This window comes from Pholcus phalangioides, unplaced genomic scaffold (genome assembly GCF_987345545.1).
Source record: "Pholcus phalangioides strain wild (caught in Gottingen) unplaced genomic scaffold, Ppha-v1.0 ptg000030l_1, whole genome shotgun sequence".
NCBI classification, from domain to species: Eukaryota; Metazoa; Arthropoda; class Arachnida; order Araneae; family Pholcidae; genus Pholcus; species Pholcus phalangioides.
In genome coordinates this window covers 1,817,223-1,835,133 of record NW_028301620.1, presented here as the reverse complement: position 1 = coordinate 1,835,133, position 17,911 = coordinate 1,817,223, and the positions used below count along the sequence as shown (strand labels likewise).

At 39.1% G+C, this 17,911-nt stretch overlaps 1 protein-coding gene across 2 annotated transcripts in view; it reads left to right on the top strand.

The window, feature by feature from the left end:
- Window positions 1-17,911, top strand: part of hiw (MYC binding protein highwire) — a 213,560-nt gene that overhangs the window by 151,193 nt on the left and 44,456 nt on the right. For both annotated transcript variants that reach the window (XM_089252701.1, XM_089252702.1), the window contains 6 exons: window positions 7,195-7,319; window positions 9,200-9,575; window positions 10,078-10,666; window positions 12,280-12,439; window positions 12,721-14,551; window positions 15,758-15,957. In XM_089252701.1, the coding sequence (XP_089108827.1) occupies window positions 7,195-7,319; window positions 9,200-9,575; window positions 10,078-10,666; window positions 12,280-12,439; window positions 12,721-14,551; window positions 15,758-15,957 (3,281 nt within the window). The remainder of the gene's footprint in view (window positions 1-7,194; window positions 7,320-9,199; window positions 9,576-10,077; window positions 10,667-12,279; window positions 12,440-12,720; window positions 14,552-15,757; window positions 15,958-17,911) is intronic.

The window sequence follows — 17,911 nt, the reverse complement described above, 5'->3', positions numbered from 1 at the left end:
CCAAAAAAACTTCCTAATTTTTTTAGTAATAATGAAAAAATTTGTACAGGATAATGTGCAAAACATTTTTTTTTTTACATTATGTAATCACTACTTGAATATAGTTCTAAGTTAAGAGTTCTGGTACATCAAACTTTTTTTTTCAAGGTACTCAAGGCTTTTGTAAAAAGGGTTTTACATACTGTACTTCTCGAATTATATATATTGGGAAATCTTTTTATAAGAATGTGGTTAGTGAAGTTAAAAACTACCATTCTTTATTATTTGAAATATCAAAATTTTGGTTTAAAATGTTTACTTCAAGATACTTGAATGGACAGCTATTAAGATTTCAGAAAAAATTATAATAAGGATTAAGATGGTTGGGTGGTTTGAGGAAAATAAAATTTTGTCTGAGGTATAACATGGGTGTAGGAAAGGGAAATCACTAACCTTAAATAACCATAACTAACCTTTGTGTTTATACAATATTGTTATGGGAACTCTTGTGTCAAGGATAGTCCCATGAACTTCATTTATCTTGATTTTCTAAAAGCTTTCGATTTTTTTCTACATGTCAAACTACTGCAGAGGCTTTATGATATTGTAGTAAGAGGTAAATTATTAATAAAATTGGAATCTCTTGGTTGAAGGAATGGTTGGAAAGTAGAATGGTAAATGGGGAGTCTTCTTATTGGACAGATATCATCATCCTCCTCGTTTGGCAAATTTCGCCCATTGCTCTAACACCAAGTGGTATAACATGAGTTGTTGGTCATGTGGATATGAAGAGAAACATTATTCTGTGGAAATTGCCAGAGTTTGGTGGCTGCTCTGGGGGACGAAAGTTATGGTATCAGTTACCATTATATTGAATCTCTGTATTTGGCAGATTATGGAAAACCGCAACCGGTAAAGGCCGTATCAGTAAATTTGAGGCTGCTCCGGCCTGCTGTACCCTTTTTTTAGAAAAGGAACAGAGGAGGTCTCAGAGAGATATGGCTGAGAACTCAACATGAAGTTATTAGATAGTAACGCATGAGAGTTCAAGTTGGAGCAGAATTGAAACTCACCATGTATTCAGGTGTTTAGTGTAATTGAGAAAATTTACCAGGTTGTAAATGCTCCCGTAAATGCTGGGAGCATTTACAACTTCACTTAGTATCACCTGATGATCACCGAAGTAGTTCCTTCTCAGGATAGAGAAGGCTGGACATCGTCCCACATAGTGGAGTGGAGCTTCGTCTTCTCCACACGCAGGACAAATAGATGAATCTGCATAGCCACAGTTGTGTAGGTGTTTTGCTAGGTTAGCATGACCAGTGATAATCTGTATAACCTGTCGAATTTATTTCCTGTTCAATGAGATGAGTTTTTTGGCAATATTCGGATGGGTTCCCAAGGCCAGCTTGGCCTGTCTGCAGTCCTGCCTGGAGTTCCGTTGCCGCAAATGTTTGTCTTCTATCCATTGTTTGATATCTCTTTTGATGGTTGACATCGAAACAGGATAGAAAGGTTCAGGTCCAGATAGCTTCAGGTTCGCTGCCTCTTTGGCTATCTGGTCTGCGAGTTTATTTCCCTGGAAATTTACATAACCAGGAACCCAGTAAAGGTTGATGTTGTTGCCCAATGCTGCCAAGTTATTCAGCATGTCAGTGCAGTATTTTACACACAGTTGAAACTTGAGGAAGTTGTCAAGAGCCAATAGTGTTCTGGTTGGCTGTCAGAGAAGATAACAATTTGTTTGCCGTGATACTCTTTGGAAATCAGACTTTCAGCCAGTATGGCTATTGCTAATACTTCAGCTTGAAAGACTGTGGTCGTTTTGCCTAGATACAAATGTATCTTGTGGTAGTCGTGATCCATTATGAGTAACATTGTCAAAGGCTCCAACAATGGCCAGAAAAATACCAATGGCAAATTGTCCATTGATAATTGTGTTTTCAATTCTCAAAATCAATTGATGAAGAGCAGAGTCAGTGGAAAACCCGGTATTAAAACCATGCTGGTTCACATTAATCTTACCCATTAAGAGAGGAATATCTTGAAGATACCAGAGTATCAGTTTTTCCAGTAACTTTAACTGGAAAGAAAATTATAAATCATCCTTCAGAATGATTACATTATAGGTGTCTTTTCCTGGTTTTTGTAGGAAGATACCTCTGGAGCTCTTTCATACTTTGGGTATATATCCCAAAGCTAGGCTGGCTTTGAAGAGGCGAATCAGCTTGATGCCTATAACTTCCCATCCTTTTTGTAAAAAGATAGGATATATTCCATCTGTGCCTGGTGACTTGAATGAAGAAAATCCCCTCAAGGCTTCGGTACATTTGTCATATTCAACTATTATGTTGGCTATTGAGGTGTCTACTGGTTCCAGGATGGGCCTAGTCTGTACACCATAGTCTGGTTCTGTTGGTACGCCTAGGTGATAGTCCAGAAGACATTCCAGTGTTTCCACTGGACTGGCGGTATAGTTACCATCTGGTCGTTCTATAACATTAATTTTATCATAGGAATTGTTTTTGATCAATTTCATAACCTTGGCAGTTTCTGACAGTGAATTCATCTGTGTGCAAAACTTCTTCCAAGAACTATTTTTCACTTTTGTGATTTCTTTCTTGAACTTTCTTATAGTAAGTCCAATTTAATTCAAGTTTAGTCCTAACAGCCTTCCTGTGTGCCTTCCTCGTTTCTTTACGGAGGAGTTCAAGATCTTTAGTCCACCAATTTTTTGAGTAGACTTTAGATTTGTCAGGCTTGAGTGGACACACCTGATTTGCAGAATTCCTGATCACCTCTGTCAGAGTGGCAGCATGGTGGTCCAAGTCATCTGCTGTTAAGATCTCATCACCAGGGTTGACGAGAGTGTTGAGCTGGCTTTCCAGGTTTCTTTTAAAAAGATCCCAGTTTGTGTTCTTAAAATTCCGAAAAAAGGTGGAAATAAATGTTGCTTCGTAGTAGAGGTTTATGAACCTGTGATCAGATAAGGAAGGTTCATCGCTGACCCTCCATCTCTTGATCATGTTTGCAATATCTATTGAGACCAGGGTCAGATCAATAACTTCTTCCCGATTACGTGTACGGAAGGTTGGTGTGTGCCCCTAGTTAGCCCAAACCAGATTTGTTTTCATGAGGAGCTCTAGTAATGTTTCTCCTCTCTGGTTTATGTCTGAGCTGCCCCATGCTGTGTGGTGAGCATTGGCATCACATCCAAATATCATGCTTATATTGCGATATTCGCAGTATTGCACCAGTTCACAGAACATTTGCAGAATTTTGAGATCATAGGCCATATAGATTGAGCAGATCATGATAGGGCGATTCTTGTTTAGTCTATTACCCTTTATCAGAACTGCAACAACATCTTCTGATGTGAATTGTGGCAATGCCCAGGCATAGGTACTTTTGGCAAGTTACACACATGCTCTTGGATGAAACCTGCTCCTTTCTTAACGAAGAGTTGGGAGTTGGGTAGATGGCCCATAATCATCCCATTTCTGACCCATGGTTCTTGAATCAGAGCTGCGAAATTATTATGGTTTACGAAAGGAAGCTTCAAGATTATAGGATGTAGCTTTGCTATGTTTTAAATTTATCTGCCTAAATAACATTGGCAAGGTATATTACAAAATTTACTTACCCGTGGGTAAAAGAATACCACTCGGTGTGTAGGTTTAACCAAGGAGTTTGCAAAGATGTCCTAAGATAAATCAGAGTCAGACCCGGTGCTATACTCCAGATCCAACACCACTTCTATTTCTGGGTCATTGAACTTATTTACATCTAAGGGTCTAGAGGTAGACCCCGCTTCATCAGTGGGTGCTGACCGTTCTTCTGCCTGAGGAGTTATTGGCTTCTGAGGCAGCTGAGTAGAGATTGTTGGCCTGTGCTGTCGAAATGGCTTCCTGAACGTGACAGCACTGCAGCCACAATGCACAGTAAAAGATCTGGTGGCAAGCCACTCCACCATCACTTGCTCCATGCCGATCACCAGGGTATTACCCCCATTTCCCAGGAGGACAGCTCGTAGGTGAAGTTGGCCAGACACCAGATCTTCATTGCATTTACCGAGCAGCTTTAGGGATGTGTTAGGATCCCTGTTTCCAGGAATCCAGACGAAGAATGTTTTCATTGGTGGTCTATCACCAGGTCCTAGGGCAAGATACCCGGTGTGACCATCAATGTTTCGTGGAGGTGGTAAACCATTGATCATAGTTTTCGACCACTCCAGGGTGGTCTGGTCTCTGCATTATCTTATCTTATTATATATTATATAATTTATTTATTACACTGCTGGCCACCGTAAATGCAACACCCTGAAGGAAGCATGCAAATAATATGAAATTTACAACATGCATTAGCGGAGGTAAGATATGCAAATGATTAGAATTTCAGCGCAGACGCACATCACGCGCGCCTGTGGCGCCACTTCAAAGCGCTATTTAAGGCTTGGAGATTTCGACGATTTGAAGTACGGCAATTGTGTTTTTCTTGTGGTTTTTTCAAAAAAACGATCAATTATGCCTCGTAGAAAACAGCGATCATCTTTTGATCAAGTATCCGAGTTCGACAGAGGAAGGATAGTGGCCTACCGAGATTGTGGATTATCTTTCAGGGAAATCGGTAGTCGTGTTGGACGAAACCAAACAACTTTAATGCGGATACTTGATCGTTGGATGCAGGAGGGTACGACGGACCGACGTGTTCGTTCGCATCCACCTCAGTGCACCACTTCACGTGATGACAGGCGTATTGTGCGTATGGCAGTGACGGATCGCTCAGCCACATCACGAACCATAGCACAGCACATTCAGTCTGTACCGCATCATCCAGTGTCTGCACGTACCATTCGACGCCGTTTACAGCAGAGTGGTCTGTCCGCAAGACGTCCATTGCTTCGTCTGCAATGGTGCGATGAAAGAAGGATGTGGACGGCACAATGGAATGAAATTGTCTTTACTGACGAGTCATGCTTCTGTCTGCAACACCACGATGGTTGGATTCGAGTCTGGAGACACCGTGGAGAGAGGATGCTGAACAGCTGCGTTACGCACCGCCACACTGGTCCTGCACCGGGTATTATGGTATGGGGCGGTATTGGATATCACTCTCGCACTCCTCTAGTACGCATTGCCGGTACTTTAAAAAGCCAGCGCTACATCTCCGAGGTGTTGGAGCCAGTTGTCCTTCCTTACCTTCAGGGCTTGCCCACAGCCATATTTCAACAGGATAATGCGCGACCACACGTGGCACGCATTGTCCAAAGGTTCTTCGTCAATCGCCAGATTGAATTGCTTCCCTGGCCAGCTCGCTCTCCGGATCTTTCGCCGATAGAAAACATCTGGTCCATGGTTGCTCAACGATTGACCCAGATTACATCCCCAGCTGCCACACCAGATCAACTTTGGCAACGCGTGGAAGCTGCTTGGTCTGCTGTACCCCAAGAACACATCCAAAGTCTCTTTGAATCAATGCCGAGGCGTGTGGCAGCGGTGATCTCCAACAATGGCTACTGATTTTGGCAGGAACCACACTTCACAGAAGTCTATAAATTTAATCATTTGATGCTTGGTCAACATGTTATCTACAAAATAAATATTGTTGCGATATCTCTTGTCTTTCTTGGTGTTGCAATTTGGGTGGCCAGCAGTGTATTATGCAAAGGTTATGCAAAGATCTTCCTCCCCAAAGATGGTTCTGTCAATGTGAGGGTAAATACCCCTAGTGTCCTCCAGCATCTGGTCCTCCACTGAGTTGGTAAAGTGAGACACATCAGCTGGAGTCAGTTTGCTTTCTGGATCCTTACCCTGGACCCTGAGGGTGATTCTTTTCTGGGTAGCCTTGCTGTAGGAAGAGTCCTTGCAAGGCTTCTTGAAATTTGATTCTGGCGTGTCACCACGGACCCTTCCACGCTTGAGAGGAATAGCCCACTGTGTCTGTGAGGCCTCGACAGTGCCCGACGCAATTCCTGAGGGTCCGGCGTGGCGGTCTTCTCCTCATTCCTCGCATCATCCCCTGCCAAGGTCACATTTGCCAGAGCTTTCTCCAGATTACACCTTTCCCTTTGGCGTTTCTTTTTGATTTTATTCTTCTCGCTAGCCGAGAGAAGTTGATTTCCCTCTACAGCAGGGTCCCTGGCTTCCGCTGATGTTCTGCATGTGCTTCGGCTCTCGCTTCCACCTCTCTTCCTGGTGCAGGGGTTAGATGCATTGGGATTAACATCCTGCGTTTTTTCTTTTTTCTTTGTTGTCCAAATTCATGTTTTGTTTGTAGAAAGAATGTGCGACCAGTTTCCCTGGGTTTCCTCCGAGAGAGATTTTCTGGAACTAACCCCAGATTCCTTCATGCAGCAGTGGCCTCCGGAGAGCTCCCACATTGTCGAGCATTACCCCATCCAGGTGCCACCTGGAAATACAGGACAAGTGGAATTATACACCAGTTGATAGGGCAGCCTCCCTGTTGGCTAGACAGGGTTCGGGCCCCTGTACTACCTGGCGGCCCAGGAAACGCTAAACCCAGTTTTTCATCTGCACCCTTTACTGCAAACATCCTCTGAGACCCCATTCCATCCCCCATGAAGTTCCTCCAGTTCTTCTGATTGCACAAGGAAAGAAGCTACTACTTTCTTCGTTTGAGTCTTGCTGCCTTAGCATACAAGATCCCAGGGGACCCCGACGTGGAGGTGCAGATAAGTGGCTTTGACTGAGCAGTGCCCACCGAACTTTGTCGAAATTATCCGCACCAGTCAAGGACTGGGTTTAGGGCCAATATCAACTCCATCTGGGTTTTCGACTCAATGTTGTCGAGAAATCCCTGCTAGCCTTTTGCCACCCCTTCCCCCCCTCGAGGTTTACAGTAGATCCTATGGGGAAGTTTGATTCGATACGAGTCATTCGAATTAAGAGTATATTCACAGGATGAGCTATGCTCATAAACTGTAGTTCCACTGTATAAAAAATATAGAACCTTTGTGTAACTTTCTTTTGAGACAAATATTCAAAATGACGGATTAAAACAATCTACAATTAGACCTAAATTTAACAATTTTTAGAAAATCAGAAAAACCACTGTGTTGAATCCAAGATGCTAAAAACAAAATTTGTACTGCAATAGGTAAATATAATAAAGTGTTTGTATGTGGGGTGTTTTTTTTCCCAATTTTCACCGATCAAAATATTGGTCATTACAGCTAATGAGATTAATATGTTTCAGGACCTGGTGTGTATCACGTGGTTCAGTGTGGAGCTTCTGGACATAACATAAGAAGTCGCCCAAGTCTGAAGGCATCAGCTGTGGGGATGTTAGTTCTTAGTAATACAATCACAGTAGTGGATGATGTAAGTCATCTTAATGAGTTATAAAAAAATTTGATATATAAGCATTAGCTTTGACAATATGTGATGACTGACTGTATGCTAATAATAGTGGCAGTCATCTGCTCCATAGTGTTTGCTTTTTTTCTTGGGGAATATGAAACCACATTAATGCCACAACAATCAAATTTCCAGCTTTGTGTTTTAAAGTTAGATTTGCTCATCTTCTTGTTGCATTTCAATGCACTATTTTTTTTATAATTCTATATTTACCATTTTTGATGATTGCCAAGAGATTTTTTCTTTATGTTAAAAATTCACTTTCAAGTCATAAAAAAAGCTGTTTACACAGCATTGCATGATCTATTTGACAGTCGCCCAACTTCTCTCTCTTCTTGAATACCAGCACAATGAAACTCCCATAGGCAGCCACCTCTATTCTCCAGCTAACTTTCCTTCGCAGCCAATTGTTCTCCGAACAAACAATAGGTTCAAAAGAACATAGGACAAAAACTATCCCCCATTCAGCAGTAACTAGTGCTTGTGGTTAACTGCCATTGTCCACAGCCACTTTACAAATAAGAGTTGAAAAAAAAAATTTTTGCATTTTTTTAAATGCATTGTCACTGGATATAGTTCTTTGTGTTAATAATTATTCAATTGTAGTTCTTTTTGTTAACCATATAATCTTTATAATCAGCTTAAATACCTTTTTTGCATCCATCAGATTTTCTGTTCATGTGTGACACTATCAGGTTGGAAACATTTGTACATAAGATGAAAAGGGCAAAGGCTATACAGTTCATCCTGGCTGATAAGAGAGTGTAAAAATTTTCCCTCTGAAGAAAGTGTAAACAATACAATGCTCTTTACCTGAATAGGTAAAGGGTTTATCAGCCACCTCGTTGGGTATTTTGCCTGTTGTGGCGTTGTATTTGTATTTGTAAAGCTTTGACTTTTTATGAAAACTTTCTTCACTTTTTAGCATGCAAAGGTACAGTAGTAGAACAGTGAGGCAGTAAAAGAATGTAAGGGAAGACTATATACAGTACTTATCATAAGTTAAGAATAAATCTCTGATAATAAAGATTTATGAATTATCAGATGATCTGGTATTTGAAGTTTTGCATAAAATATAGATACCTATTTTTTGGGCATTGTAAAGAAATTGAATTTTTTTTTTGGTGACATTGAAAACCATTATTTTGGCATGCCTCCTTTCCTGAAATGTTTTTTCCCCTATTTACCATCATCCAACTTCCATTCAGCGGTTTCCTTTGCAGATAGCCACTTTTTTACAGACCTCTGAATGAGTGGCTCAAAGAAGTTTCACTGTATTTGACACCCTGTTCAAGCAATGGAAGACTGATTAAGACCCATACTACAGTGTCATCCCTAATTTACTTCAAAATCATGACATTTTGAACAAACTATGATTTGAATAATGTGGAAGTTTAGTGTCATTGTACCACATGGAAAATGTCAAATTTGCATAAATACACCAGCCATCACTGTAAATCTATTAGTTTGATCTTGAAAACAAAATGTAAGAGTATTAGGTAATTATTTTTTCACTTCAGAATTTACATTCTGGATGTATACTGTGTATATTAAATGACTAGCAATGTTGAAAAATAATATCACTTTATATGGGAAAGCAAATTCTAAAACTATAGGAGTGAACATATCATTTCAAGATGCACCATAAAAGCGCTTGTATTGATGAAATTAAAATATATATATATATATGTATATTTGTACAATTTTGTTTCATGTTATTTGATACAGAGTTCTATGAAGGTTTTTTTTTTGTTCTTGGGAATGTAAATTTTTTATGGGTTACAATCAATGCTTTATTGTTAATAGAGATTTCAGAATTTTTTATTTATTTTTTGTGTGTGTAGATCACAAATGGAGATGGCACATGGGTGAAATTAGATAAAGAAAGTCGTCAGCATTTTTGCTTCAATACAGATGGGGAAGCATGGTCCTTGGCTCAGAGTCACATGAACATTGTCTATCTCCAACATGAAATGGATATTGTTCAAACTGGAGACAGTGATGAAGATAGGATGAGAAGTGTGCCAAAATTTGCATCAGATGGAGCTGCTCTGGCTTTTGGATCAAACTTGATGAATTGTAAAGGTTATAATTTCAGCAATACTGTATCCAGCCAACCATTTGGGCAATCCTTAGGTATTTTCACATTTGGTAGTGGTACATCAGATCATGAAGGGGGTTCATCTGGAGCTGCTAGTCCATTTGTCTTTGGTTCACCAGGTATTTATTTTTGTCAGTCAATCCATTTAGGAAATTATAAAATTTTGAGAATAATTAACGTAGGAATTACATTTTCAAAAATATGCAGCATTAGTTAATCTAAGCCAGCGGTTCTCAACCGGTGCTCCGCGGAGCCCTTGGGGCTCCTTGTGCACTCTCCAGGGGCTCTGCGACCACTCTAGGAAAATTTAAAAAAAAACATTAAAATTAAAAAAAATAATTATAAATATTTTTAATAGTAAAAATAAATCAGTAACCTTAATGAATAATTAAAAATGGGCTTATGAGGCTCCGCCATAGAATTTTTCTGCTAAAAAAAGAGCTCCGCGAGTCGAAAAGGTTGAGAACCGCTGATCTAAGCAAATGAACTACACTACTCCAAATACAATTTTAAATGTATGAATTCATGATATCAGAGGGTGGAAACCTATATATTCATTTAGTAATTTCTATACTTTTATTAGCCTACAATGTTAGTAATTCCATCTTAAACTTATTACAGCCTCAACTCCTTCTGCATCAATGACAACTCTAACAGAACCTGAGAAAACCGAAATAGATCCACTACCATCTGAAAAAGAATCAGCAGAAAACACTAGTAAAGTTGCTGCTCTTCAACGATGGCTGAAGGAAGAAGAATCTAAACTGAAAACTACACCTGCTCATTCAAGAAGTCCTCATGCAAGGGAAATTCCACCAGAACTTCAAAGCATATCAGTGAAGGAACTTGTAAAAGCGCTTGGTGAAAGTAGAGTCAATGGAAATGCAGCAACTCCTCCTCGTACACCACCCACAACACCACCAGTTCCTCGAAGAAGTTCAAGAGGCGGAAGTCCAATGCCACCTTTATCAAAACCTTGTTCCAGTCAGAGCAGCAGTCCAATTCCTGTTCCTGTCACAAGATCAAACAGTGAGATTGGTTCGCAGGTTTCTTGTGGTAGTATTCTGCCTTCATCATCTTCACCCCCATATTCTGGCTCTCCAAAGAATTATGCTGCCCGTTATGCTGCAGGTATTCAAGACTCTTGGTCACCTTCTCAAACCGTGTCATCTTCAAAATCTGGTTTTCTAAGAAGGAGCTCTCTGCAAAGGTAAATTTTTCTCTTATATAGAGCTATTATTGAATATATTATGGGCTTTTTTTTCACGATATCAAAGCTAAATGTGTTCAAATTTTGTGTACTATGTAATTTTCATGTTTATAATGTGATTACAGAATTACTGCTTAAATCACAATTTAATAAGAATAATAAATTTATTCAAACAAAAAAGTGGCTGAGGAATTTCAAACTGTTATTTTCAAGGATTTATTGCTTGACAACTCAATTAAGTTATATATCTATTTTAGGAATTTTTACAAACAGTATGTGTGTTTGCTTGTGCTAAAATTGTGATTTTTTTCCCCCTTCAACTTTGCATTACTTTCGTCCCCCCCCCCCCCATATTTGTGGGGGTTACGTTCCGGGGGAGACTGTGAATAACCGAAACCATGGTTTTTCTTGTATATCTTGTTTATTGAACAGCTTGAGAAGAGCAGAGTAACGCAGAGGTGTAAGGGAATGTAAAAGAGGGTGCAGTGATTGTTGACTATGTTTCTTGAAAAAACATTGTGATTTCAGTTTGCTGTTTCTTCTTCGTATCAAGTATGTTGGAATATGGTAAGGCTTCCTCTACTAATTTTTCTACATGTGAAGAGTGTACCATAGAGGGAATCTATGTCATGAAAACAATCTATTGCTGATTTGAACATGGGAAGCCCTTCCGCTATGTTACTCATGTGGAACTTGTCTTTTACTTCTTTATCTTGATCCTTGATCTTCATTTGGTACTGCTTCAGTTTCAGGAGCAAACAACTGCATTAATTCCTTCTTGGTCAATACCTCTGAATTGCTATTAATTAGCTGTTCGACTTCTATATCCATATCATTGAACCCTTCTTCACCCACCTGTTTTGCTAACCTGACAATGTCTTTTATAGTCTCCTTGGCTCTGTAGAAATGGTTGTATCCTTTGGCGCGCATTTTGGCCAAAGGTTAATTCAACCCGAGGTGACTGTTTCTCTCTTGGGAGCTGATGCGGCTCTAGTGATGACAGTAATGTCATCTGATTTCTGAGTGTTGCAAAAAAAATTCTAGTAAAACAAAAAAAAACTGTGTGAATACGGAGGGCGAACTGTATATCAAACATTTAAAAAAAATTAATGGTTAATTCCCACCATTAAATTACACAGGAAACTTGGGAAGTTCAATATTTGAACTTTAAAAAAAATTTCCCCACAAACTATGAAAAAAATTAACCTAGAAGAGAAACAATATATACTGTAGGAATATTCATTTTCTACCTTGAATTAGGTTAAGGGAAAGAGAAGATTGATTTCAAACATTTTTTTCCTGTTATTAAAAATGTGAACAAAAAATTTCTCCGCCCACTGGTGATTGATTCACAAAATAGGGAGCCATGGAAAACATGCTCGATTGAAAATGTGTACTTTAACCCCTTAAACAGGATAGCAGATGATAGCATCATCAGAGGGTTAAGAAATATGGATGTCATTTAAGAATGAGCCGTTTCTTGATTCTTCCTTCCTTGAGTATCACATTACCTTTTAAACATGAAATGCTTCTCAGTTTTTCCCTCTATTTTTTAGCTGTTGCACAGTTTTTTGCTGCTTTTGTTAAATATTTTTTTTCTTTGTGATATCTAGTGATTCCAGCGTGAGTTCTCACTTCAGTAGCATTTTCAAAGAGCTTTCCAATACTTCTGCAGCTGGTTGCATTGGCTGCATCACTCAGCGTAACACCATCAGTCCTATAAGTACTCCAGGAACACCTGGAACCCCAGCCACTCCTGGAACTCCTAAAAAAGTCAGTTGGGTTTTCTAATTTTTATGAAGTTGATTGTTATTTAAATCATGAAATAATAATTTTCACACAATGTTATTTTTGTTTTTACTGTAGTCATTGTGTTTGTCACATGATCAAAATATATTTTTGAAATTCGGATATCAATATTTTTTTTTATGAGTCATAAGATTGATTTAATTTTAATGCAAAGAGTGAGTACATTAAATTTTTTTTCAGAATACTTAATTATGTATAAAAATTAGCCTAGTTGCACAATGTATATCTTTTTTTCCTTATTTTAGGAAGTATCATGTTTGTCTATCACAAAAAGTGTTACACAGGCAGGAACGCAAACAAGTCCTGATGGTAGTGTGAAAAGTCATTTCAGTATTGGTTCGTCCAAAAGTAAAGATGATTCTCCGAGGGTGTCACCTAAACTTTCTAGAAAAGAAAGACAATCTAGACAACTACGGGTGAAAAGGGAGAGAGCGCATTCACCTGCTGGAATGCATGCTGAAAAATCAAAAGAAAAAACATCTTGTAAAGAACTTGTGAAAGAGGCCATGTCGCCATCAGTTGCTGAATGCTTGCGGGCTGTGTTTGCTGCATTTCTATGGCATGAAGGCATAGTACATGATGCTATGGCTTGTGCCTCATTCTTAAAGTTTAATCCTACTTTGCCGAAACAAATAACTAAAGTTCCTTTTGTGGCCATAAGAGAAAAACGTGAAAATTCTCCAGTAAGCAGAGAACAGAAGGCAAGGTATCGACATTCAGTAGAAGTTGCTAGTCCCAGTCTTTTGACTTTTCAGTATTTTGAATCTTTTTCTCCCACCCCTTTTAATGCCAATATTAACACAAACAATCTACGTAAAACATCTGTGCCAATAAAAGAAGATGCAGTGATAGAACAATCAAAAGATTCCAGTGGCTCAAAAAAGTGTGCTGGCGAATCTTGTAGCAGTGACCAGGGTAAATATGTCAACTCAAGTGAAAAATACCAGCTTCCTCAATCACTTCAGCACTTAGTGTTACTTTGGGAACAAATATCATCGTCTTGTTTGCGAACAATTTCTCAGCAACTGATTCTTCCTAGCCCAGTTACAGGCTCAAAAGTTTTTCAGAAACTAGAGAAAGAACGTAGCAGTAGGGATAAAGACAAGAAACTGAAGAAAAAGAAAGAATTCAAACCAGCTCGAGGAAATATGTTTGGAGAAGCAGCTGGGGGACCATTCGCTGCCCTGGAGCGAGAGACTATGTGTGAATTGTGTGGAAACTTTTTTCCACACCCAGTTACATATCACATGAGACAAGCACATCCAGGATGTGGAGACCATGCTGGTGGGAAAGGATACAATAGTGGTGGAAATTTCTGTGGAGGTTGGGCTGGTAACTGTGGGGATGGTGGAATTGCAGGTAGCAGCTGGTATTTGATATGTGACAGATGTCGGGAAAAGTTCATACGTCAAAAAAGGCAGAGTTTAATAAAAGACAAGGTGAAAAAATCCAGAAAGAAATCTCTTCCTGCAAAAGTTTTATCACCGTTGCCTCCTATGGAGGCTCATCAAATAATGAAAAATAATGCTCTGTATTTGCTTGAGTTATCATCTGCTGCTTCATCGAGTCTTACATCAAGTGTTTATACACCATCTAGAAGAAGTATAGTAAGCAGCGTGCCTTTAGCAGTAGACAGGAATAGCTGGCTGGAACTCACGCCTTTTCCAGTGGGATCGTTTCAATGCCTTGAGATGCTTGGTGTCCAGCAAGAATACAAAAACATAATTGAGGAAGAGTTCCTTTCTGAAGAAGAAATCAGAGCTCTTCAGAATGGGGCTGAAAGTCTTGCTTCAGGATTTAGTGAGATCCAGCCTCAGGGAATAAATCGCTCAATGACTGTGAATGGAAATAGTAGCAATGAAAACCCATTGCTCTCAACTGAAAGTCAACTAGTGTCTGGGAAACGAGAACGAAGAAAGTCTAAAAATAAAGATGGTGAGCCCAAGACTCGGACATTCCACAGGTCAATATCAGTAGGACTCACATGTCGAGATTGGAATAAACAGGAAGGAGAAGGCTTAACGGAAGGTCGAATAATTATGACTAGGAAGAGAAACAACAGCAGTGGGTGTGAAGGTGAGTGAACAGAAATTCTTTGATTTTAACTGGTTAGTAATTTTCTGCATCCGGTATTTTAGAACAGATCTTTTATTCTTTTTTTCCACAAAAAATCTTAAACATGAAGCAGTTGTTATGTGAAATGCCTTATTTTCCTGTGTGCAATTTATGGGTAATGAAAAAATCCTCTCTGTGTGGATTAAATGGGATCCTGTGCATTATAATACGAAACTATTGATAACTATTAGCATTTTTTTTTTGAGAGAGAGAAAGATTCGAATGAAATTAAATACATGAAAAAGTTGGTTGCATAAAAAATATATTTTTTCAAAATGTTGGTCCTATAAATGAGTGAAGAAAAATTGCCATTTTTTCTAACAAAAGATTACCAACAACCCCTTTCATTCCTAATATTTCTTTATTAGTGAATAAAATTTGCATACATGGAGTGTACGATGGCATTTGTTTCTAAAAAATTGAAATTGGCATACATGGATTATATCTTGCTGCATATTTTACACAGAAATCACAGTATTACATTATACCTGGACTCACCAAAAAATACAGTAAGTTCAATGGAACAAGTGTGGCTTATAAGGCAAGAATCTTGTTATTACAAGTGATTTACAAGGAATTTTTGAAGAGATAATGTTGAAGATACTTATTGCTTATAGAAAGAGTTCTGTTATAATGACAATTTTTCCCACTACTGTAAGCTTTCATTATAACAAATTTCTACTGCATTGTTTGCTAAATTTCAACAGTTGTTGTGCCATCTGAATTTCATGTCAAAGTGAAAAGAACTGGATCTATACTAACATTACATTTGGAAAACCAACTTTCATGCTTTTCAGCTTGCAAATTAGCCATACCACTACTAAACTGTACATGCACCTCGTAACAATTCTGCACAGAAATTTTTCTAACCATTTAGTGCATGCAGGAAAATGCAAAAAAGTGTTTTTTATTTACAGACTGTTTATATATGCAAATACTGGGAATTATTTTGATAATGTAAATAAAATACATAAAATGGATGAATTACTTTATAACGTGTTCTATTTGCTAGCCTTGTCATAACAGTCATAATACTTCTGCATATGATGGTATGGCTTCTATTTCTTCTCATTCTTTCTGCACAGTTCATTTTGTGTACAATGTGTGTGTTTAGCTTTTCAATTTTCTTTTAAAAATTCCAATAAAATTATTTTCCTTTTCATGTAGAGACCACAACCTCTTTTTTGTGCCAACCTTCCCCAGCTCTCACCAAACTGGTTACTACAATGATGGATAGGGGAGGATCTGAGTTCCCTCTTCATCGTCCTGTCATGCTGTTCATTTTGCAAAGGCATGATCTTGAAAGCCTTCAGTTGGCTATGAAGCAAGCTCTTCGAAAAGCTGCTTGTAGAGTGTATGCATTGCAGGTTAGCTCCTCCTGAATTTTGTTTTCTTGAGAATATATCACTTGTTTTATTTTTAAGTTCATCAACTATTCCTTTCTTTTGTGTGATGGAGTATTCTGATCCATGCTTATATTTTATGTACTTAAGCTATGAAAAAAAAGTTATTCATTTTTTCATAGCTTAAGTACATATATTATTTAACTTTAAAAAAAAAGTGGATTGGGTCCTTTTTCTTTTTTTTTTTCAGTAAGCATGTCTTCAGTTTATTATGCTAGGCAGAAAATGCTGTTCTTATTAAAAGTTTGAACAATTAAGTGTAGAAAAGTCTAATATAACAGGTACAGCAGTGATAACGTATGGTACTGAGAATCTTGCTATTACAAGTGATTGCCAACGTGCTAATTCAAAGACACAAAGATATGTGTTTATAGTGAGTTGCCTAATTGTAAAGCCCTTACTATAATGTCAAAAAATCCTCAAAAATGCCCAAATTTTCTCTCTCTCTCTTTCTTAAACAATCAAACTACACTGGTGTAAGAAATTAAGAGAATTTGCAGACTTGGGCGATTATCTCTAGAACTACTGTACCGATTTTAATGAAATTTGATATGTACATACATTGATACAATACAAAACAAATAACCATTCAATAATTGTAATACACACACGCATGATCGTGTGTAACACTCGTTGGAGTCGGAAGGTATGAAACAGCGGTTGCCGAATAAACAAAAAAATGGGTTAATAGGGGGTATGGTCCCCTCTTACAGATATACAGGTCTCGCAGCGTGATTTCATACTTGAAATTAGGCAGTTTATCATTTCCTGTGGCAATTGGACCCACTCGTTCAGCAACGCTGTTTTCATTCCCTGGATAGTTCCCGGAGGGAGGTTGCAGTTCCAATTGCCCTCCCCAGAGCGTCCCAGACATGCTCTATAGGGTTAAGGTCTGGAGAGCTGGCTGCCCAATCCATCTGGCGAATATCCTCACTCTTTAGAAAATCGTCGAGTAGAAGAGCTCTATGTGGCCTCGCGTTATGGTCCATTAAAATGAACTCAGGGCCAACTGCACCCCTGAAAAGGCGAACATAGGGCTCCAAGACCTCATCCTTATACCTCATCCCAGTCACAGTGCCTCTTTCAAAGACATGGAGAGGTGTGCGGCCATCCAACATGATGCCTGCCCAGACCATTAAACCTCCTCCGCCATAATAGTCAATTTCGCAGACATTGGAGGGTAGGTAGCGGGTCCCTGGTTCTCTCCATATGAACGTACGGCGAGAATCGGTGCTTAGACTGAACCGGGACTCATCAGTGAAGAGAACGGTCGCCCATTGATCCATACTCCAATCTCTACGCTCTCTGCACCATGATAAACGGATTCTCCTGTCCGTAGAAGTGAGCGGGATGCAAACAGCAGGTCTTCTTGCAAACAACCTCTCTCATGAAGTCTTTTGGAAACAGTCACCCTTGATACACGGGTTCCTGTGGCTGCATACAAGTCACGAGAGAGCTGAGAAGCTGTAGCACTCCTGTTACGCCTCGCTATAATCGAAAAATGGCGATCTTCTCTGGCAGTCGTGGCTCTTGGACAACCTTGCCCAGGCTTTCTCTCGATGGATCCGGTATCCTGGAACTGTTTCCATAAGTTACACACGACGCTGGGCGTTAAATTGAACTCTCTACAAATCTGGACTTGAGATTGGCCTGCTTCTAGCCTCCCCACAATTCGCCACCTCATTCCATCATCCAAACGTTGGTGGTTACTCATTTTTACTGTTACAATTTGAAATTAACCGATTGCTGCAAAATAACACCAAAAAATTCGCCAAGGTGTGCTAGCGAGTGAAATGCGTCTGAACTTACGCGCGCTTATAAAGCCTGTTTCTCTACTGGCTCCGCCTACACACACGTGTACGCTTACGTATTTGACGTACAAGATTTGCATTTTTGTCTAGAAGCAGTGGTTTTACAT